Consider the following 22,969-nt stretch of genomic DNA (forward strand, 5'->3'; position numbering starts at 1 on the left):
GGAGAGCCATATTTCATGAAATAAAGTATCTGAATTTGAGTCAAATCTTAAATGTAAAATACATAAAACATTCACTTGTCTTGAGAAGAAACTATATTACCTTTTTTTTAAAAGGAAGTGTAAGATTTAACTGCTTAAAAGCAGCTTATAATATTAAGGTTAAAATGAAGTCACAAATCAGATTAATTTTGTTCCTTCAGTTTTTGCAGCTGCATTCTTAATGCCATGTATCTGGAATGTAAAATATTTTGCAGATGGATGGCTCTTAGAAGTTGTTTAGCTTTTATCCTACACTCTCAATCATAGGTTGCTTTATTCGCATGCCCATAAATTTAAACTTTTAAAATATTTTTTGCTAGTAGCATGTTCTCTAGTGAGACATATCTTTGGCATAATGAATATGAATACCAGCATAAATCTTTCCAGAGTGGAATAATTGGTTGTTAAAGTTTTCTGTTTAAGTTATCACTATGGGACAATTGATGACAAACTAGTTCCAAAATCTTGCCAAGAAAATTGCCAGGACTAGTCCTTGCAGTTACCAGGAGTCAATATTGGCCTGAAGGCATGTGTGCGTGCGCACACACATACACACACACGTATGTATGTGTCTGTGTGTGTCTGTGTATGTGCACGCATTCATATTCACAGTTAAGATGCATAAAAAATTATGGAAAAGATTTTTCTTTTTTCTTAGGAAAAGAATTATATACATTTTTAAAATTCTGGAATATAAATAGCCAGTTAACTAACACTTTGGAAAATCTGTGATATTACCAGTCTAGTCACGATTATCCAATTTGTTTTACCATTCAGGTGCTTAATTTTTTGCTTGAAATATGATTACTGTTTTGAGCTGTTCCAGTTTTCCAGCCTATTACTATGCATTTACTGTACTACCAGGGACGTAACAGCCTCGCAGCTTCAGACCTGGGCTATGCACAATCTCCACACAACGTTGCTAAGATAGGCCTGCTTGGGACTAGGGTTGTCTAAGAATTAGCTGTTTTTGTGGTTTCCTCCTTTGCTAAGTGTCTTTGCTTTCTGCATCCATGTTTCGAAAGCCTTGGATATCCAGCTGTTTGCAAAATGTCAGATATTTGGAACAGGAAGGTAAGAATTATATCCACATCAAAAATAATGCAATTCATTGTCATTTATATGCTTTCTAAATGTAAACAAATTGTTTTATCAAGGTATCCCTTCTCTCCCCCCACCCTAATAGCAACAGAACACATTTGCTTATTCAGTTATCAGCATTCATTTTAGCACTTCGTCTTACTGCTCCTTCAAAGGATTGTCTTTTTTTAAAAAAATCAGATTGTATTAATCATGTAATTAGCTTAGCTAGCCATTAAATTAAGTCCTTGCTGATGCCAAGGTACCTTTAAAGCTTTATTATGATACTGTTCATGTCTTCAAGACATGCTTATAATAAGGGAAGGCTCGGTTGCTGACTTAAACATATTTTTTAAAAAAGGATTGTAAGAGTGAAGAGCTCAAACTTGGAAGCAAGAAACCATATAAAAACCTTTAATAAACTTTGCAAATATGTAAACGTTGCTTGCCAGTGAGTTTAATTAATACAGTTTTAATATCTGTATATGAATGATAAATTATACTTATACTTCTGCAATGGAAAAAGTACTCGATTTGCTTTTTGGATTAGCAGTTAAACCTGTGGAGCATTAAACTTCATTCACCACATTTATGTCGTTTAAATGAAAGGAATTAAATGGGGGGAGGATGAGATTTTTTAAAAAAATATGCTATCAAAAGTGCTACATTATCATTAAAAACTTTACTTATGGAATGTTTTGAGATTATAGCAAATTAAAATATTGTGGAATTTGGTCTAGAAAAAGTATACACCAAATTATGGGCTCAACCATTTTAGTGTGGCTTGGTAATTCATGGGTAATAGTGTGCCAGAATAATCACCTAGACCTTTTCTTCTTCATAACTTTTCTTCATCCTTCTCTGTATTGTCCTTCAGGGATAGAAAAGAACCTACTGTGTGTTCTATGTTGAGACTTTCATGGTGGAGAGCGTTACATTCCAGAACTTGTATTGAGTTATATACCATTTAAAATGTGATGCGTGCCTGGTTCTAATTTAACCAGACACAATGTTATTAACAGTTGCAGTACCAAGTAGATAGTTTTAACATGATTTTTGAGGGGATCCTGAGGCCTTTCCCTTCTGCCAAGATGGATTGTTAGTCGCCATCCTTGAACTGGCACCTAACTATAATTGTTGCCTGTTGTATGACTTCCCTCTAAGGTAAGGTAAACACATATTATATACTTCAGGCTACTGTTAGAAGATATCCAAATAGGGAGACACCAGTGTGTAGTTAAAGGCAACTTAAAATTATCTCATGCATGCAATATTATAAAACTGTGGTAGAAAAAAAAAAGTTGGGAAGATATGATTGTTTCACTGTTAGTGTGAATTCAAAAACCATGATTTTCAAACAGAATCATAACTATATAATATGTAATATAATATATAATCCTTAATTTAATGCATGTTTTCTTTGTTATGGAGTAATGGGAAAAACTTGAAACCTCTTACAGTACAGAGGAAATAAAATGGTTTCTGATTATCCAAATGATTTCTCTTCTGATGAACAGTTAACATTTTATTGATTACTTGCTATTTATATCTCTTTTAATTGAGAATCATGGAAATTGATAAAAATAGAAAATGAGGAGTGATTTGCTCTGCTGGTTTGTAAAAACAATTCAGCAATGTCATCCCATTCTAGTACATATTACATGGATGACTTAATGCCAAATATGGATGCAAAATGGTCAGGTGGCACCATTTTTGGGGATTCAGCCATGTCATGGATTATTGCTGATAAAGGCTGTGCAATTTTTCTTCCATACTTTTTCATATAATCTCTTCTGACAGTTTTGTTTACAGCTTGCCTTCTTAAAAATATCTCTTCATAAGAGATTTTATCAGGGCTCAGGCAAATTTATGTATTTATTATTGTCCTAGACACTCTACAAGATAGTCTGGGATCATTTTGAAGTTAGTATAGACACTGAAGTCTACGGAAAGGGCTTTTATCAGATATGCAGTCTGGTAATCTCTCTTTGTAGTGATTTTTACTTCTTAAAGCTATCCCTACCAAATTGTTTGTGTTAAGAAATATCAGCAAATTGCTAGTTATTAATATCTGCTTATTTATCAAATAGATGATTATTGGGGATTATGAAAGATTATGATTATTTTCATGGAAGTACAATGTACTTCTATAAAGAAGTATGATTTAATACACATACACATACACACTTGCACATTCTACAAATAATTAATGTATATGACTGATTTGTACAGACCAAACATAGGTGAAATAAGATTTAGAAGCATTTTTAAATTCTAAGTCATACTTCATAAGTTTCTACTTTCTTTTATCCCTATACTCTGCCCAATGTTGTCTGCTTTGAAATATGAACATTTAAATCATTTCAGGTTATATGCTAATTTAAGGCTCAAAATGCCATTAACTATTTAAGATTTTTTTTCCTTACCATCAGATTGTGTATTGGTGGATAACTTTTTCCACCACTCTGTTTCAGATTTTGACAAAGAGAATTTGTTTACGTATAAAACTCCAAGATTACTCCAGAGCAGGAGGAGGACTTTAAGGTAAAACATTCTTCACACTTCTTGTGTATAATGAGTCAATTTGCAGTGAGACCAAAGAAGAACAGGTTAATTTCCTTTATTTCATGATAAGCAAAAGTCCCACAGTGATTTGGAAAGAAATTGCTCTATAGTGATTGTATATATGATAGGGTCACACTCACCCCTTAATGTGTGTAATCAATTGACACACAAGCACAAAATTGTTGAAGGAAAAATATTATGCATTTCAAAATGAACATTTGATTTTGTGATATTTTTATGCAATTCTCAAATAGAAGTATGGCAAGTCCTTTGTACTGATTTAAGGTCATGATGTTGGAATCCTGTGCATATACCTCTTTCAGGTAAATATCACATTTTAGGTTCTCAAGGAAGTGGCTTTTGAATCCAAAATCTTATACCACAATAAATACATGGTTTTGTGCAGATCTAGATATGCATGTGTGTCATCTGTCCTATGGGAATTGCAGTGGCTGCCGATTTACTCCGGGTCCAATTCAAGGTGCTAGTTGTCATCTTCAAAGCCCTACATGGTTATTTGAGAGGCCGTTTTCTACTGGACCTTCAGAGTGGGGAGGTAGGGAATCTATGGGTCCTCTCTCCTAAGGAGGTACATCTAGCAGAACCAAGAAGAAGGGCCTTCTCTGTGGTGGCTCCCTCTCTATACAATATCATCCCTGCAGAGATAAAAATTTGCCTCCATTTTTTTGCAAGGCCCCAAAATTTGGTTTTGCCAATCAGCCAAGGAGTCCCAGAATGGGGGAGGGAGCCTGGAAGATTGATTATTGGGAGTTGGAAAGTTATTGCTTTTTTGTTGTCTTCATATTGAGTTTTTATTTTTGTAAGTAACCGTAATCATTGAGAGTGAGTTGGGTAGTCATATAAATTTTCATAAATAAATAAATGGTAGAAGAGATGCATACCTGGTATTTTTATATAAGATTCTTAAATGGTTAGACCTTGAAAAAATATTGTATACTGTAGTATGTTTGCTTTCATCTTGAGATGAAATTAGTTAAACTTTGATACTTTTCCCCATAGGAGTTCAAGGTGATAGCATCTTTTGAAGAGAGATAAAATTAGCTATAATGACACAATATTCTCTCCAGGGTTTATGTTAATCACAATTAGGTTAATAGAAGGGATAAAAGGTTGCATATCACAACATAGTGAGCTCTTTGTCACAATTAATATTTGCAATAGCACAAGAATTTGGCAGGATAACTAAGCAGTTTGCTCAAAACTATCTGGGTTTAAAATGGTAAAGAAAAAAAAATAAAACACATAATTCTGTGGGCTATATTTTATGGTCACTTTTAAAAAAAGAAGGAAAAGGGAGAAATGTGTTTTCATGATCTTTTTGTGAACTGTGAGCTTAGAAAATATTCAATCTGTTTCTTACAATGGATGCTGTAACAGAAAAATATATAATCACTTCTGTTTTTATTTATCTATTAGATTTTTTTAAATCCTTCTTTTATTATTTTTTATAAATAACTCAAGATTGGAAACATGCCTAATGTTCCTTTCTCCTCCTATTTTCTGTACAATAACAATCCTGTCAGATGGGTTGGGCTGAGAATGACTGACCCAGTCACCTAGGCTTTCATGCCTAAGGTAAGACTAGAATTCTAGTCTCCTAGTTTCTAAACCAGTACCTTAACTACAGCAAAAACTGACTCTAGAATTTGTATTTTTTTTCTTATGTTTAATTGTGTCAGAATCTTGGACAAGTCCCTGCAGTTTTCTTGACAAGGTTTTTCAGAAGTGGTTTGCCATTGACTCATTCAACATGTAAGAAAAGTGACTGGCCCAGTCACCTAGCTGGCTTTGTGCCCAGGATGGGGTTAGAAGTCACCAACTCCCAATTTCTAGCATGATACCTTAAGCAACACACTAAACTGGGTCTTACAATTTGTAAATAATTACTTCTAATTAATTGTAATTTGTACTTTCAAAAAATGGAATTAAAGTGAAGTTTGTAAGTAAATTATCTAGGTTATTAAATTACAAGACTGAACTGAAATGCTGCTTGAAATATGACCTATACTACAACAAAATATTAATTTTCCAAGTGATTAATATCCCACTTTCATAACATTAAGAATCTGAGGTAAGTTCATTAAGAATGAGGTAAATTCTGCTATAAGAGACTTCATGCATGATCTAAAGTTTTAAACATACATAAATTTAATAAACATAGAGGAAATATCTTAAACTATATGGAAATAATATAATGATAAAAATAAGTTTAGAAGGTTATCTTCCAGAGGAAAGCTAGTTGTTATCCAGCTTATGGCATACTTGAGGGACCAGGTATCCCTATTTCCTCTATTCACTCCATTCGACCTGGCAGGAGAGGCATCCTGCAGGTCCCAGTGATTAAAGAATGACATCTGGTGTCACAAGGAAGTGTGCCTTTTCTGTCATAGCACCTGCCCTTTGGAACATCTCATTACCCATAATTAGCTTAGCTCAACTTTGCTAGCGTTAAGGAAAGTGCTCAAAACCTAACTGTTCTCCCAGGCATAGGAGTCAGGAGATTAGTGGGGCCTGTGAGGTTTTCTTAACAGCTGTTGAGGAGTTATCCTTAGTTGCCATTTTTTGCCTTCTTATTATATGGCTGTTGTTGGGTTTTTTTTGCCTATATATATATTATTCTGTTATTTTCAAATTATTTTTCCCACCTGAACATGGATGCATTAATGAAGGATATATTAATTGTTTAGACTTTATCACTGTTTATATATGTCTTCATATGTATCTTCAATGAAAATCTGTCAGGGAAGTGTAATCAAGATTGACTTCCAAGTCTCCAGAATAGGAATAGTTGTGGGGTTCTTGGTGTCTTCTGATCTTGGTTATTTTCTTGCAAGCATTTCATTACCCAACTAGATAACAACATCAGTGTTAGAAAAAGGTTGGGTTTTCTTTCTGTTTATATTGTTTATATACAAGTTGGCACAGTATTGTTTTCTTTTTGGTAGTTTCTTGATGTTACCTAGTTGGATAATGAAACATCTGCAAGAAAACAACCAAGCTCAGAGGGCACCAGTATCCCCACAGTTCATCCCTGAGCTACAAATATTCTTTTGTATTGATAGAAATAACTTTTAGAAAGGCAAACTTTCTAGGAATATGTGGACATTTCAAAATCTAATTTGCATTCATTTCTCATATACTCAGCTGGTTGCAATCTGGTTGCAATCAGAATTGGCTCCCAACTGATTACATTAATATATCAAATTACAAAATGGTGTACTGCGTTGCAGATACTTTCAGTACTTAAAAGTATTTGAACTTAGTTTCTTTGTTTTCAGTGTATGGATATAGGCTAAATGAGACTTCAAAATCCATCAATTAGGAATAAAAAAAATCCAAGAACAACACTATCTGAGAATTGAACAACAATGATAGGTGCATTTTGACATCCCAGGATTGCTGTCTGCAGATTTCTTGTAACAGCCTTGGTGTCCTCTATACATACCATGCAGGACAATTGCAAACCAGTTTAGAATAACAGAAGCTAAAATCTCCATAACTTTATATGCCATTTTTCTTTAAACTTTACCCCCAAATACCTCCAAGTTTTGTTGTTACAAAATTTATCTTGCATTTTCATTCAAAGAGCTGAATAGAAATTTACAGTAAAATTAGAGTACAGTAAGAATAGATCAATGTTTATGTTAAAACAAAGGTTGAAAGAGCTCCCCACTTCACCTCCTAAACTATAGAGACGCTTGCAAAGACAGGACTTCAACTAAAAAAACCCCTTGTCCTGATAACCTTCTATTAGCTTTTGATAGGAAATATGCATGGTATGCAGGTTTGTATGAGAGTAGACAGTTGTTTCTTAAGCAATCTCATACCAAACCAGCTGATGTCCCCAAATAATTGGATTGAAACCTTGAAAACCCCTAGCTAGTATGGCTGATATTCAATGGTTATATGAATTATATCCAACATGTCAAATGGATTACCTAGGCAGAACCAACATATTTAATTGTGCTTGGAGCTTTAAGAATCGGAAGTTTTAAGAATTGGGAGGTTTAAGAATTGAAAAATGTCTCACTGTGCCAAGCAAATATTTTGGCTGTTCATTGAATATAGAGAGGATATAAAACATAAAAACATAAAAAGAGAAGTTTCTGAGAAGATTAGTATCTGTGTTATGAGATACTATGTTCCATACTAAAATCAAAAGAATTATCAGCTGCAAAACATGATTATATGGACTATAATTTTGTAATCTCACTTCTTTATTTTTTGGGCAATGTTGAGAACTGGTCCTGATCTTCTTTACTCCATATTATGTGTATGATAAAAATAATCTCTGTGTTTTAATATACTGTAACTAGATTAATATCTGGAGCTTTGTTAAAACAAGATGATGATGCTTCAGTTTTCAGAAAGAGTTTTCGTTTGAAGATAAAGAAGACTTTTCAAACAGCACTAAAGATATTGATGCCAGTCTTTTAGCAGTGTTGCCAAAAGGTACGTACAAGGCTTGTAATAGTCATGTTTTCTTTATAAACAGTATCATAATGTATGTACTATAAGTCACTTAATTTTGGAAGTGAATGTATTTCAGTCCATGCTAAATGTGACAAAGCAGAATAAACATTTAATATATATTCTTCCAACAGTTCAGTTTTAGCATCCAAACAATGAAACTCAAATATCCATCAGCTCTTTGCTATGAATATCATTACTTCATCGTTTGGGTGCAAAAACTAAAATTGGGAGAGCGTTTATTAGATGTTTATTCTGGCATGCCACATGTAAGCTATAAAGGATCAGTTATATTGAGAATCATAAATTATTCTTAAAGAGATTTGTCTTTAAAGTCCATGCCTAATTGCAGTTGTTTAGAATCATATATCTTGTTTCATTCAGTGACTTGCATCCAATTAGATCTTTAAAGTGGACATAATATTATGTGATATCACTGGAATGAGCAGACCTGAAATTTTAAGATTTTTTTTTCATCAGAGAATTTGGGGGGAAATTAAATAATGAACATTTGGCCCTTAATATTCCACTAACACATACATGAACACAAACACACAGAGAGGGAGGGAGGGAAAGGGAGAGAGGTGAGGAGGAGAAATTCAGACAATTTGTTAGGAATTGGGATTTGAGAAGTGTGCTTAATACCTATTTCATGTCTTAAAACTCTTCCAGCTCCCCTCCCACATACAAATTGGTGTAAATATTGACTCCATTCAGAATGGAGACATGCAGCCTTTGTGCACAAATTTCTCACACTCAGTTTAAATGTTCACCCTGGACCTCAGTGTGTTGTAACTACAGATCCACTCCAGATAACATTGTTATGTGATTCACTGCTTATTATAGAAGAAGGCAATTGCTGTTTTGCACAGGTGTAGATGATCAGACTGTAGTTTCCCTTAAGTGCAGCTATTCTGTCTTTGAATCTTTTGACTGTTCTTGATAAATGTTTGTTACCACATTGCTTCCCTGAAATGATTGAGGTTCTCATTGCAACAGGAACTAATCATAAGTGGAGCAATGCATAAAAAGAATGTTCATAGGCTTGTTTATATGAATTTATAGTAATTTTTCTTTATTTTGGACTATCTCAAGATATCATTATTAAACTATGCTATATGCCTTTCTCTTGTGGCTGGAATTACAATAAGGCATTCAGTTTTGCTTTTAAAAGAAATTGAAAAATACTGTCCTGAGATCTGTATCTAAGAGGAAACATTTTATGTCTTAAGAAGTTTCTGCCAGATATTTCTTCCTTAATTATAACAGGGAGACTGTTCCTTTCTGTAATTTAAAGCTCCTTTAAAGACAGTGATGTAGGCCAAAATATGCTCTGTCTTTTATTACTTTGGTATATTTGTGGTGTAGTTGGGATATTCCTGGGGCTTGCATATCTCAACTCCTGAAATGTGTCTGTTGGGTTCATTAAACATACTTTGAACAACATACAGCTTTTAAACAAAATGATTACTAATGGAATATATTTTAGCATAACCCAGTTTATATTATGGAGGCAGCATGCTAAATGAAGTTGCTGCTGACATTCCACATGCAAAATCCATAAGATAAAAAGATTTAAGAAAATCTGGGACAGATCATTACTAAGGCACATACTTTTAAAATGCCTTGTCTTTCTTTTCTAAACATTCTGTTAAATTGTGCTGGCTGGGGAATTCTGGAAATTGAAATCCACATGTCTTAAAGTTGCTAAGGTTAAGAAACACTTGGCTAAACTTTATTTAGCATATCTATATGAAATGACTTACCTTTAATAGAATTGTGAAAGGAGTAAATAGGTGATTTGCACTAGTGTCCTATACTGTACACTGTAGGATGTGCAGAAAAAGCACCGCTTAATGTGTCTTCCAGGATAAGATCGTATGTATATTTTTATATGTAACCTGATGTGAATTTTACTTGTATGAACATATTGTAGAAGTCTGTGTATTAACTTGTATTGACATTAGAATTAAAATATATTAACAATTCTCTATGCAGATAGGATCTAAACTAGGTAATTGATACGACCTCTCTGGAATTTAAAGCATGGAAAATTCATAGCCCTAGATAGATTTGGGTGTGCTATTTTTGTCTCAAGTCTTGCTTAGAAAAGATTTGGGAAATACTACTCAAGGCCACTGCTTTTATTTCGGCCTACAAAATTGCACCATATTTGCCTATAGTACCCAAAGCAAACTTGCATTATTGCATCTGTTCTTCAACGACTCAATTGTGAGTATGGACAAGATGACTGTATGCACGCTGGCTGAGGAATTCTGGGAGTTGAAGTCCACAAGTCATAAAAGGGCCAAGTTTGAAGACGCCTGCTATAGAGATTTGTCCAGGGAATTATCAAAAGTCAAGACTGATTTGAAGACACAAAATGTTAGACTCTCCTGACCATGCATCTAATAATGATCATTTTGATAATATTACTACCATTGCTTATATTGCCAATGTAGTAATATTTATTTATTTAATCAAACTTACATAGCAACCCAACTCTGAACAGTGTACAATTTAAGCAATCATAAAAAGTTATAAAAATATAGACAATTATTATTAAAAAAAATAAAAATCATTAAAAGAATTAAAATTACAGACCATAAACAGAGAAGTATTACCCATCATGAGAGCCATAAACAGAGAAGTATTACCCATAATGAGAGCCATAAACAGAGAAGTATTACCCATAATGAGAGCCACCTTAAAATGTTGCTGGCTCCCTGGAATCCCCAAACCTGGCTAAATAACCAGGTGTTGAGGGACTTCTTAAATGTTAACAAGGACAGAGTTTACCTAAGTTCAGAGGGAAGACCCTATGGGAGAGAGGTCCCACCTCCTAGACCCCATCAAGTATAGGTCCCACTCAGACGAAATCCTTAGCAGATGTCTATCAGATCTTATGGGATGGGCTAAGATAATCAGAAATTCCCTCAGATAACCTGATCCCATGCCATGAAGGGCTTTAAAAGTCAAATCCAGCATCTTGAATTAGCCTGGGGAAAAAAACCTTGCAGAGAAGAGGTGTGACATGGTGTTCTAAAAGTCTTTTGTGGATATCTGCTATGGAAGAAAGACAGTTAAGGTAATTCAAAAAATACATGTTTAAGATAAGGAATAGGTTGTAATGTGTTTTGCTTTTATACATCAAGATTGGTGCATGACTACAGATCATTATGGAACATTTTAGGTATAAGTTAGAGCAGTATTCTTTTAACTCAGTGGTTCTCAACCTTTTTAATGCCGCGACCCCAACCGGTCGTAAGTCGAGGACTAAACCGGTCGTAAGTCGAGGACTAAACCGGTCATAAGTCAAGGACTACCCAACCGGTCGTAAGTCGAGGACTTTCCCTGCCCGGGAGCGCCGCGCATGCGTGGTTCCGCCCCCTGCGCTGGCCGAGGCGTAGCTGGCAAGCGGCAGAGACGGAGCAGGCCGACCACCAGCTGGCCCAGCCCAAGGGACGTAAGGCACCCGCTGGAAAAGGGGGAAAAAATGGCGGACAAAAAAAATGGCGGATAAAAAAATGGCGGACAGCCTTGCTTGGCGACCCCCATGAAATGGTCGATTGACCCCAAATGGGGTCCCGACCCACAGGTTGAGAACCACTGTTTTAACTGGACTTCAACTTCAGCCAGCTTCTCTGACTAAGGTATTCGGAAAGTTGAAGCCCACATATCACAAGGTTGAGAAACACTGAGTTAGAGTGTTAATATTATTCTGGTAGAGTTAGTGGCTTGCAAACTTTTGCATAATACAAATCCCATGGAAAGCATGAAAGATAAACTGAACAAGGAATAATTGGTAGGTATCATTTAATTTATATTTATGAAAACACAAGCATTTCTTTTCACAGCTATATTGTTTCAAATTTCAAATGTTTATTTTATTTTTATTTTTTAGTTTCTGAATTAAGAAAACTCTTTGAACCAAACAGACAGGATATTTTGGAAATGAAAAGGTATTTCTCCATCTTTATGTTAAGCAAAGTATAGATGGTTTTATAAAAATCGTTTCGGCTTCCTTTTCCATAGGTGACATTTATGTTATACTCGCTTATTTTTACCCTCTCTTTTACAGGAAAGAGAGGATAGCTAGGCGTTTAGAAGGAATTGAAAATGATGTTCAACCTGTTCTTTTGCAAAATTGTCCTGGGTTGGTCACCCATCGTTTGTTAGAAGAGGATACACCAAGATACATGCGTGCAACTGATCCATATAGCCCTCATTTTGGTAAGAAATACATTTGTGATATATGTTGATGTTGTCCAAGTGCTGTCATAAGTTTGAGCTCCTAGAAACTTCATTGACTAAGGTGTTACGATATACAGGCTTTGAATGTTACTGTTTTTAATCTTATAAAGACTATTAGAACAGGGTTTTTAAAGGTATATTATCATTGGTTAAATTCAGATATGTCTGTCCATATCAGATCTGAAGAAACGTCTACTAGAAGGATGGAGATAATTTTTGGCTGATTTTGTTTCTTCTTGCAGCACTCACTGGTACTCCCCAACCTCTTCCCAAAGGGTTCTTCAGCTCTCTTTTGTAGATACAAGTGGTTCTAAACTTACAACCACAATTGCTACTGGAATTTTGGTTGTAAGTTGTTTTGATTATAGGTTGAGGAAAAGACATATCCAGGTCCAATTTTCAATGGTTTTTATGGTGGTCATTAAGTAAATCACATGACTGTAAGTCTAAATCATGTGAGCATTAAGAGGATCACATGGTTTTTAAGTGAATCTGTTCTTCCAAATGGGTGCTTTTTTTTGCCAGAAATGAACAAAATACACTGGAAACTGGCAAAAAAGTTTGCAAATTGTGGTCACATGACCCTGAAATGTGATCAAAGGGAGGCAACACAATGTTTTATAATGGCTGCAAGTCCTTTATAGGTAGTAAATCAGTCTTTTTTTGAGACCATTGTAATTTCAAATAGTTGTTAAATGACTGGTCTTAAATTGAGGATTACCTGTAAATATTCATGAAACTGCAAGTCAAAGGAGGTTCAAAGCAAATATTCCTTCTCTTTCTCTAGTGGCACATTGTAAATGCTCATCACCCCCAGCTCACAGTATGTTGTGTCGCACAGTTCAGAGGCATAGATGACTTTATAAGGACCTCAAAAAATCAGTTTCCATCAGCATCACAGTTAGCCTGAATATCGGAAGAAAATAAAGTGTTAAAAGTGTAGGATTGAAAAGCTGTGGTTATGTGCTATTTTTTAAAAAAATACAACTCATATTTAGAAATAGCTGTTCTCTAACCTTAAATACTTAAGCAATTTTTAAATATATTTGCAAAAATATATTTTGTTTTATTCTGAATGCAGTAGAAATCAGAGAATTGCTGACTCTACAGACATAACATAACCAAGATCTGAGGGATTTCCTAACTCAAAAGCAATTGGCAGAAGAGTAAAAGGCTTGTACCCTAATTTTGTTAAGCTTTTTCTCAGATGTGTTGAGAATAAAATTCCTAGAATTTCAGCCAGCAAGGCCAGGTATTTGAAGGACTGTAGGTTGAAGTAAGCTGCCCTGCCTATATTTTCACTATAGCTGTGGTAAATAGCAATGCTTTAAATTCAAATCATTACTTGGATACTTCAAAGTCCAGCATAAACTTTATGCTGAGCATTGGGCCTCTGATACATCTGATTCTTTTTGTGTTGTTATAGGAAGAACAAATGAAAAGGAATTTTCAGATTCTCTATTAGAAAATCAGCCTAGATCCAGGCATCAAGCAGAATCCACTGCAGGAAAAACAAAAACCCCTTCTTACAGCCCCTTAGTCATGGATCCCCAAGGACTTGAATCCAAAGCTGAGAGGATAGCTAGGTACAAGGCAGAAAGACGTCGACAACTGGCTGAAAAGTATGGACTCTCCATCGATTCAGATGTGGATTCAGAATATTTATCCAAATTCACAAGGACAAAGAAGGACCAAGATGTGTCTGAGAAGAAAGTATTGAAAAGTGGGAAAAAAGAGGATGAAAGTAAAGATCACAGTTTTCCATATTCATTGAGATTTGAGAATAAGGAGCTGAGGAATGCTGCTTCTGAGTCAAAGGAGTTTCCTGCCCATGATGACAAAGAGAGTTCTCCGGAAAGAGAAAAACTTCATTTGAATGAAGACAGCGAACGAAAAGCCCCTGAATCTGGTTTGAGCAAATACAATATGCCCTCTGCATCAGAGAATTCCACAGGTTTCTCACTTCAGGGCTATGACTTTTCCATAAATGAAGTGCCAAGTTTACCAAAACAAACTCAAAGTGTTTCCCTTTCCTCAACAAAGCCAGGAACATCACTAAGTCCTTCCCTGACTGACCCCAAATTAGGGTAAGTCTGCTATTACTGCCATTGTTCACTGAGCAGCTTTGATATATATGATCCTATCCATATATCGTGCACTCAGATTTAATATTAGAGGTATAATAATACTTGGAAATAAGTCATATTTTATTTAAATTACTAACAATATAGAAAAAGGAAAGGAGAATGCTTCTAAAATGAGTTTTGAAAAAGAAATTAAAGCAATGATACAGATGAAATGTTATGATTCAAAAGCTCCCTGAAGCATTAGCAGAGAATGCTTGAAAATCTACTGAAGAAGAAGAAAAATATGTATGTATTCTTCTTTGTATTTCTATTAAGAGGGTGAAAAACAAGCATAAATAATAGCAGACCCAATCTTGGGTTATGCAACAGAGACTATCTCCTGTTTTTTAAAGCCTTGTTGAGAATGAAAAGAATTTGAAAAAATCAAATTAACACTTCAAAACATGACAACAGCAATGGATAGTCTCCAATCAACAGGGAAAGTTCACTGGAAGTTATTGTTTAAGAATATCTGAAGGATCAATTTTTCTTCTCTGTATCGTATATTATACATGGGAAATGCATGTTTCATTCTTTAATTACCATTTACAAAAATGTTCTTAAGTGTTTTGTTTTGAGGTAAGAGAGTAATCTATCCTGGAAGATTTGAATAATAACCCTATCACAGGGGATTAAAATATTTTAATAGTGCTGAGATTTATTAAAACCACTCATAGTAGAATTAGTAGATGACAGTACAGGTAGTTCTTGACTTAACTGAGCCCTAAATTGTGGTTGTAAGTCATTCCAGCTATTAAGCTGGTCATCATGTGATTATGCTTGATTTTGCAACATTTTTTGCAGTAGTCATTAAGTGAATACCGCATATGTTAAGCAAATCCATTATCTGCAATGGCTATTTTTTACCAGAAACTAGAAGTAAACACCAGTCCCATGACTATGGGACATTGCAAATGGCCATAAATGCAAGCGAATTGCCATGTGCTCAAAATGCAATCATGGGACTGCCGGGGGGGGCAACTATTAGAATGTTAAATCCAGGTCATAAATACCCTTTTTAGTGTCCAATAAAGTTTCAAACTGTTGCTAAGCAGCCAGTCATAAGTCACATTTACTAACTATATAATTATGGCTATATCAAACATTCAGGACATACGAAGTTCTGTATCAATAATGACATTTCATAGAGCAACAGACAGAAATCAAGATTAGGCGAAGGGTTTCCAGATAGTAGGCCAAGACTTAAGATTTAAGAAGCAAAAGGTACAAGATTGATTCAGGAAAACAATTGATCCAGTTCCATGTGGCTGTCAGGCCAGGAAAAAGATTTATGATAAATAGACTCAGCCTACATCTGAACTCAGCCAGGTCAATCCTGATTGTATAAACTGGATTGCACAGCACAGAGCCCCCAGTACACTCCCAAATACATCTTCCCTCTAAATAAACCTCCTTAGAAGTTGAAATTAGGAAAAAAAAAACTTCAACACTATTTCAGTAAAACAAACAACTTTTGGAATAACCTTTGGAGTTTATCATGATTTTTTTAATTTTGATTCAATACATTGTTTCTTATCTAAAATAATCAGTTGGAGAAGCACTACTTTACAGTGCTTAACATTCACTCCTCCATATAAGTGGTTTGGATTCATTGTATTCAGCAAGGGTTTTAAACTGGCTGCAGCAGACATTATCTTTTTATTACTTTATGGTCCTTTAATATAAATTCTGTAGAGTACATTTGAACAACTTTATCATCACTTTTATTATGCTTTCAGAGATAAAGCAAAAGTGCTAGTTCTTAAAACTGTCAATTATTTTGGATATGCTTCTACTATTCAATTAATCAAAAATTCTAAACCAATTATCAAGAAAATAAAGCTCTAACCATAGATTTTGATCTATACAGATGACAGTTACTGCTTTTTTCAATGAAGCCCTCCATGAATTCACTTCTGTTTTATAAAATTGCCCATAGTCTCGGTAGAATTTTATATATGATCTGAAGAAATTGTTCCTAATTGCATTTCCCCCCATTTCTTTGCCCAGTGTTTCATTCTCTTCAGTTTAAAACAGCGGCCCCCACATTTTGGGCACCAAAGGACCGGTTCCGTGGAGAGAGGGTTTTTCACGGACCAGAGGGGGTGTGGTTTTGCATGCTGCCTGCAGCCTGCCAATAGGGTTTCGCTTGTTTGCACAGCCCAGTTTCTGATGCCCAGTGCCACAGACTGGCGGTTGGGGACTCCTGGTTTAAAGTATTTGTAAAGCAGATTTTCCCAACATGTTCCTTTTATATGTTTTGACTACAAGTCTCGTAATTCCAAGGCCAAATACCCAGGAATACATCAAATACATCTGGAGTACACCTTATTTGGAAACAATTGGATCAAAGTTACCTATCCACAAAGAAGTTATGGGCTAAGAGAAGCATATTGGGAACTCTGTTCCTCTTTTTTGTTATCACTTCAGTCTCGTAATTCAGCATTAGCATTTTACCAGTTTTGTAATTTGAAAAAGTGTAGCTTCTAAATGGCTTCAAAAGCTAACAAAACTTAGTAAGACTATGCAGTGTCTGGATTTGAAGAAGAAAAGATAATTTGATGTGTGCATTGGTATATGTATGTTGCATCTTTGACAATTCCTAAAAAACATACACTATAAAATAGTGCTGATGAATGCACCCCAAATTTCATTTTCACTTTTGTATCCTAATCATACACAAGTATTACTTACTTTCACCAATGTCAGCCAAGAAAAAAGTAGTTGCTATGAGAAGCTGGCCTAAAACAGCTATTCTATAAATCTTATTAATAAAGAATTGAGTGTGTGAATTTTTATTAAAATGTAGTTTTGTTTCAGTTTCAAGGAATGACAAATGGGGCAATCTTACGCATATCTATCTACTTAGATAGATAAAATAAATAAAATTTATTCTCATTTAAATGTATATATTTATTTATTACAATTTAGGTATGTGGAGAAGTAAATAATATTCTTGCATCATAGTTTTTTCAGGTACAGGATATTTAAAAGCTTTGAAAATTATGCGTTTTAAATAAAATATATGTTAAAAAATAAATATTTTTTCTAATAAAAGATTCAGTCTAACTAATAATATGAGAGATTATAAGAAAATGCTTAGGTTTTAATTGTCTTATATCTTGATGTTTAGAATCCCATTCCCCTTTTAAGTCAATGTATCATTTGTTAATTTAGTATTAAGTATTGCCTTATTTTTTCATTATTTCTTATTCAGATTAAACATGTAAGACCTATTTTAGAAAAATATTTTTTTGTGCACACTTCCATATTATGGTCTTGTGTCAGTAGAAGTATCTTTTGTAGATGGATCCCTAGTTATATTCACATACAGCTATTCTTAAGCTGAAACCTGAAATCTTACCATGATTTACCAGTCAGGTTACTAGGGTCAATAGAGGAGTTGAGTGTACATGTTTTGGATATTATCTGAACATTTTCTGAAGTTCTATTTTCTATAGTAGTACAGGGAAAACAAAAGCCGATTGGTTTCTTCAGAAAGATTCAGATGGGGACACAACTTCACTGATCAACTGGCCCTCCAGGTATTCTACCATGTAGATGTGTGGTGTAAATAATAACTCAAGTGTAATCTTTCCTTCTTTTTTCATTCATCCATGATCATTTTAACAAATGTCATTAATATTTATTGATGGCATGGAATCATAAAACATAAAACACTGTTTCTAGTTAATGGACCATTTTGGTGCACAGTGTTCCCTTAGGAAATCCTGCTCACTCACAATTAATTGATGATTTGTTAATAGAAATTGCTCCATAGGTATAGATATAGTGGAACTGTCTAAATTTAAGCTTTCTTTTCACAGTTTTATGTCATTAACTTACTTCTTTGCCTTGCATTCAGTAACACAACAGAATAACAGCCTGTGAAAAGTTGCAAGTACTAAACGCAGAAATGTTTCCATACTGGGTTGTTTCCCATAATATTTAACTCAGTAGCTTTTTTTAGAATTATGAAAATCTTCATGTTTACATATAGATGAGATATCCTCAGTGAAGGAGCCTTCATTGAGTAACAAATGCTAGCACGTGGCTAGCTTTAATAAGCATATGACAAATTCACTATGTTTAAGGATTTCAGTGACTCTTAATCACAATATTGATATATTACTTCCAGAAACATGAGCTGCATTTTTTTCAGTAGCACAAGATTAAGAGAGCCAGTTTGGAATAGTGGTTAAGACACCAGGCTAATAACCAGGAGTTTGTGAGTTCTAGTCCTACTGAGATAGAAAGCCGGTTAGGTAGAAAGCCAGCTAGTTACTTTCTCTCAGCTCTAGAAGAAAAGAAAAAGGCAAATGAGTTCAAAATCTTGCCAAAAAACTGCAGAGAGTTGTCCAGGTAGTTGCCAGGGTCAAAACTAACTTTGGGAGCCCCCGCCCAAAAAAGAGGACACAAGATTGGGAGACTGAATAGGACAGTGCCAACTGAAGTGACATGTCCCAGTTGCAGGCATCTAGGCTGCAATTTTGATAATACCGTAGAATTTTTAAATACATATGCAGTATAATATACAGTGTGCAGTACCTTATTTTTTCTGTTATGATTATTGCATATTTTGTAGAACATGTCTTTCACAAATAACACATTTATATATATATTGAAAATATAATAGTTCTACGTGCATACCAAAATTTAAGGTTCTCTTTCCTCTCTGTTCAGAAACTTGGCATTGTTTATATTTGAAGCAATTAGTCCTAATTATACATATGTTGTCCATAATTTTAGAATTTTAGATTCTTATCAGGAAATCTATTAAGCTCCAATTAGGTGCTAAATTGCCTGCCAACACCTGTGTATGTTCACCAGGTTCCTTTCCCAACAGATTCTACTTGTTTTATATTCTTTTAATTAAAAGTAATAAATGGAAAGTTGCCGAGTATATTTCCAACAATGCTTCAAAGCATTGGGTGTGATGGCTAGGTTTCCAAGATACTATTTGCCAGAAATGGTGGTTGACTGCGCCCACGGCTTCATTAGAATGTGTTCATACCTGCTAAGAGAAAAAAGAGACAATAAGATGAAATGGGAGAGGGAAATTCTAGGAGGTTTCAAAAATTTATAAGAAATATTTTTACCAGCTTGCCTCCTCATAAACAAGTTTGGATACACTTCCGACAGCAGACATTTTATAAGAGTGCATATGACAAGCAGTCAAAAGTGCATGTATTTCCACTGTTCCGCAAGAATCTTGGAGTTTTTTCTACTGCAAACATTAGAAAGTGGCATGTTCAACACATTTGAGAACAAATGGCCTAGTTATGTGTTTCAGGGATGTAGGTAGCTAGACTATACATTTAACTATTCTTAATTTGGCTATATTGGGCTCCGTATCTACCCTAGCAAATTAACACTGTAGACCATAAAAGTTAAAAACACCTTGTTTAGTGCATGAAAATAAAAAAATAGATGGAGAAGTGGCTACACTGAAATCACTGACCAGATGAGATGAGGGGAGTGAAATTGGCAACAAGTAGTTCATGGAAAGTTCTCTGCGAATTCCTGTTTTAACAATATCTAATACTTTAATGTTGCTGTCTCTTCCCAAAGTTGGTGCATGTTTATTTCTCTCTTTCTCTTTTTCTCAGTTACAGCTGAACCACTTTTTAATCCATTTTTCTTTCTTAAAGAGTAAAAGTTAGAGAGAAACTGGTGAAAGACGAAAGTGCTCGTGGAAGCCTTGAACTTCTCACAGACACTATGTCTCAAAGAAAATTTCTCCCAGTACCGGTTAATGTTGTGCCTCTTCAGTCAGAAACATCTGCTTTCCATAGGGTTGCCAGTAAGCCATTTGATTTAGCCTGCCAACCAGCTCATGGCTATGTTCAGCCTGCTGGAATTGCTCATACAGCCCAATTGGTGGCACCTGAAGAACCGGAAAGAAATCCCACTAGCAGGATTCCCATACAGGCCAATGCCAGCTTCATAACTAGATTCCCACCAGATGCTATGATGGACAATGAGAAATGTTCCTTGATTCAGAAATATGGATCATCCAAGCTTGATTATTCTGGATTGGAGGCTGAGAAGGAAAGACAAGCAGTTCGACCTTCGGAGTTGCACAGGCAAATGAAGAGTAGAGAGGCCTACTGTGGAGAAGATGGATTTAAGAAGGATTCAATTGTGAAGCTAAAGTCTGTGAAAGTTGAGAAGGATCTAAAGAGCTTTAAGGAGTGGATGCCTGAACCTAAGATGAAGATTCATGAGAATGTTGAGAAAACCGAAAAGGTTATGTATCTTCGAAGTGCTAGAGGGAGTGTTCAGGCCCCTGAAGAAATTACTGTGAAACCTAAATTCCTTACACGCTCCCTATCTGATCACACTGGATCTCCTAAACTAGAAGTTTTCAAAAGTAAAGAGCATGTTGCAAGGAACATCATGCAGTTTCAAAGCATTGAAGGAAAGATCCCCAATGGTGAGATTTCTGTGGTTGATACAAAAGTCTCTGTGGCCCAACTCCGTAATGCCTTTTTGGAAACTGCTAATGCCAAGAAGAAACCTGAACTGTAGGTGACATTTTCTGGTTATTATTGTTATTACTACTGCTACTATTTAACTGATGTGAACACTTGCACGTCCTTGGCATAAACGGCACTCAAAACTCAACATCAGTTGCATTCTGCAGCACTTCAAATACCCGATGTAATTTCCATCTAGTATGTTTGACACAGTGTTGGCCTTCATCTTCTTGTTCATACATGCTTCTGCTTGCTTAGTGCAAGTTCTGATGTTGGGTGGCTGGAATGGAATGACTTTGTACTTTTTCTGTGCATGGTTTTTCTGGAAGCATGCAGAGTGAGCAAAAATGGACTGATTTGATGGGACACTTACATTTGACCTTCATCTTTCTCTTTTCTCATTCTTCTTTTCTCCCTGTTCGTCCTAATTCTTTGTTGTTCCCTCTCTCTGCTTTCTGCCGTATTAAAAAGTGGGTCTCAGTGTGAGATGCAAACATCAGGTACTGATTTGTCGAGCAGTGCTCAAAGCGAAAAAAGGTCACGAAGGCCAAGGCGGTATTTTTCTCCTGAGGAAAATAGAAAGACTTCTGAGAGATTTAGGACTCAGCCCATAACTTCAGCAGAGCGAAAGGAAACAGATTGGTACGCATTTGTACAGCTGAGATCACTGAATAATAGTCTATATATTGCACGTTATATTAGTAAAATAAACTAGACTCTTCAAGGTCTTTTAGGATTTCTTTCTGGGTTTTTTTAATGAAAGTTAAATATTATTCAGCCAGACTAATAATGCAGTTGCAGGTGGCTGATTTGGAGGGAGTGTTTTTATTATACACATACATACATATGCACACACACACATGTACATAACTACATTCTATTCCATATTAGGTACAGGAAACGGGTTATCTTTAAAAGTTCAGCATGCATTCTAAGATAAAAATAGATTCAATCTATAATGTTTTAAGCAATTATTAAAAAAATCTGACATCAGTGCTAGATGTAATCATTGGGGAATATTTTAAAGTGTTTCATTTTTATTATTTATTTAATGAATTATCTGATTTCATTCTCCTTCATGCAACTTACACCTGGCTGGAATTGCTTGCGATCCTGCTTTCAGGTTATTTGCAAACAAAAGATTATTGCAAACTGAAACACTATCTTATTTGTGGTTTCTCCTGTCCTCCTTGACTTCAAGTGGAATATTTTTTTCCTTTGTAAAAAGAAAGACCATTGATTTATCTTTTTCCTTTGTGCAATTTCCATAGGTCCACTTTCAATCCAGAAATGCCATCTCCTGAAGGTAAGAATTTTTTTACCCATACTTTTTTGTGGCTATTTTCATTTTGCTTTATTCTTATTTATTACACTTATATTCCAGTGTAATATGGCAACTCTTCATGGCTAGCATAATATAAAAACAGTTTAACATCCATAGTAAGTTAAAAATGAATAAGACCAAAATGCATCATAAAACAAATATGAATAAAGCAATATAACAAACAATAAAATGAAAGTTCATTAATTGAATTAAAAGCTCTTTGTAACATCCTGCTAAAAGCTATGAGAAAGGATCCAGTCTGATTCCAAAGCATCATCCCTGCATTCCAAAGCATCTCCTGCAGCCCCCTCACTTCCTGGAAGGGGGAATTATAGAGTTTCATCATTGAAGATCTACCAGATAGTCCAATTTAAGGTGGAATAGATGGTCCTACAGGTACCCAACTCAACACCAGCATTTTAAATCATATCTGGAAGCCAATGAGTAGTCAGCTGAGAATCCTTAGCATAAGATATCACAGGCTTCAGAAAGCCACCACTTTCTTAATAATCTTTAAAGGAAGGCTTATACAGAGTACATTATACTAATCTAACAGATGGTAATGAAGGCATGAATTACTGTAGCCAGCTCCTCCAGCACCAGGGAAGCTG

General features: G+C 35.1%; 1 protein-coding gene across 1 annotated transcript in view; it reads left to right on the forward strand.

Annotated features, from left to right (window-relative positions):
* Nucleotides 1–1,040: 1,040 nt before the first annotated feature.
* SVIL (supervillin) overlaps nucleotides 1,041–22,969 on the forward strand; it is a 73,225-nt gene continuing 51,296 nt past the window's right edge. Inside the window, exons 1-10 of the mRNA XM_015810662.1 lie at nucleotides 1,041–1,113; nucleotides 3,594–3,663; nucleotides 8,066–8,157; nucleotides 12,080–12,137; nucleotides 12,257–12,408; nucleotides 13,856–14,516; nucleotides 18,017–18,100; nucleotides 20,207–21,082; nucleotides 21,506–21,676; nucleotides 22,306–22,340. Of these exons, the coding sequence (XP_015666148.1) occupies nucleotides 1,053–1,113; nucleotides 3,594–3,663; nucleotides 8,066–8,157; nucleotides 12,080–12,137; nucleotides 12,257–12,408; nucleotides 13,856–14,516; nucleotides 18,017–18,100; nucleotides 20,207–21,082; nucleotides 21,506–21,676; nucleotides 22,306–22,340 (2,260 nt within the window). The 5' untranslated portion in view covers nucleotides 1,041–1,052. The remainder of the gene's footprint in view (nucleotides 1,114–3,593; nucleotides 3,664–8,065; nucleotides 8,158–12,079; nucleotides 12,138–12,256; nucleotides 12,409–13,855; nucleotides 14,517–18,016; nucleotides 18,101–20,206; nucleotides 21,083–21,505; nucleotides 21,677–22,305; nucleotides 22,341–22,969) is intronic.

Source organism: Protobothrops mucrosquamatus, unplaced genomic scaffold (genome assembly GCF_001527695.2).
Source record: "Protobothrops mucrosquamatus isolate PMUCROS unplaced genomic scaffold, P.Mucros_1.0 scaffold13, whole genome shotgun sequence".
NCBI lineage: Eukaryota > Metazoa > Chordata > Lepidosauria > Squamata > Viperidae > Protobothrops > Protobothrops mucrosquamatus.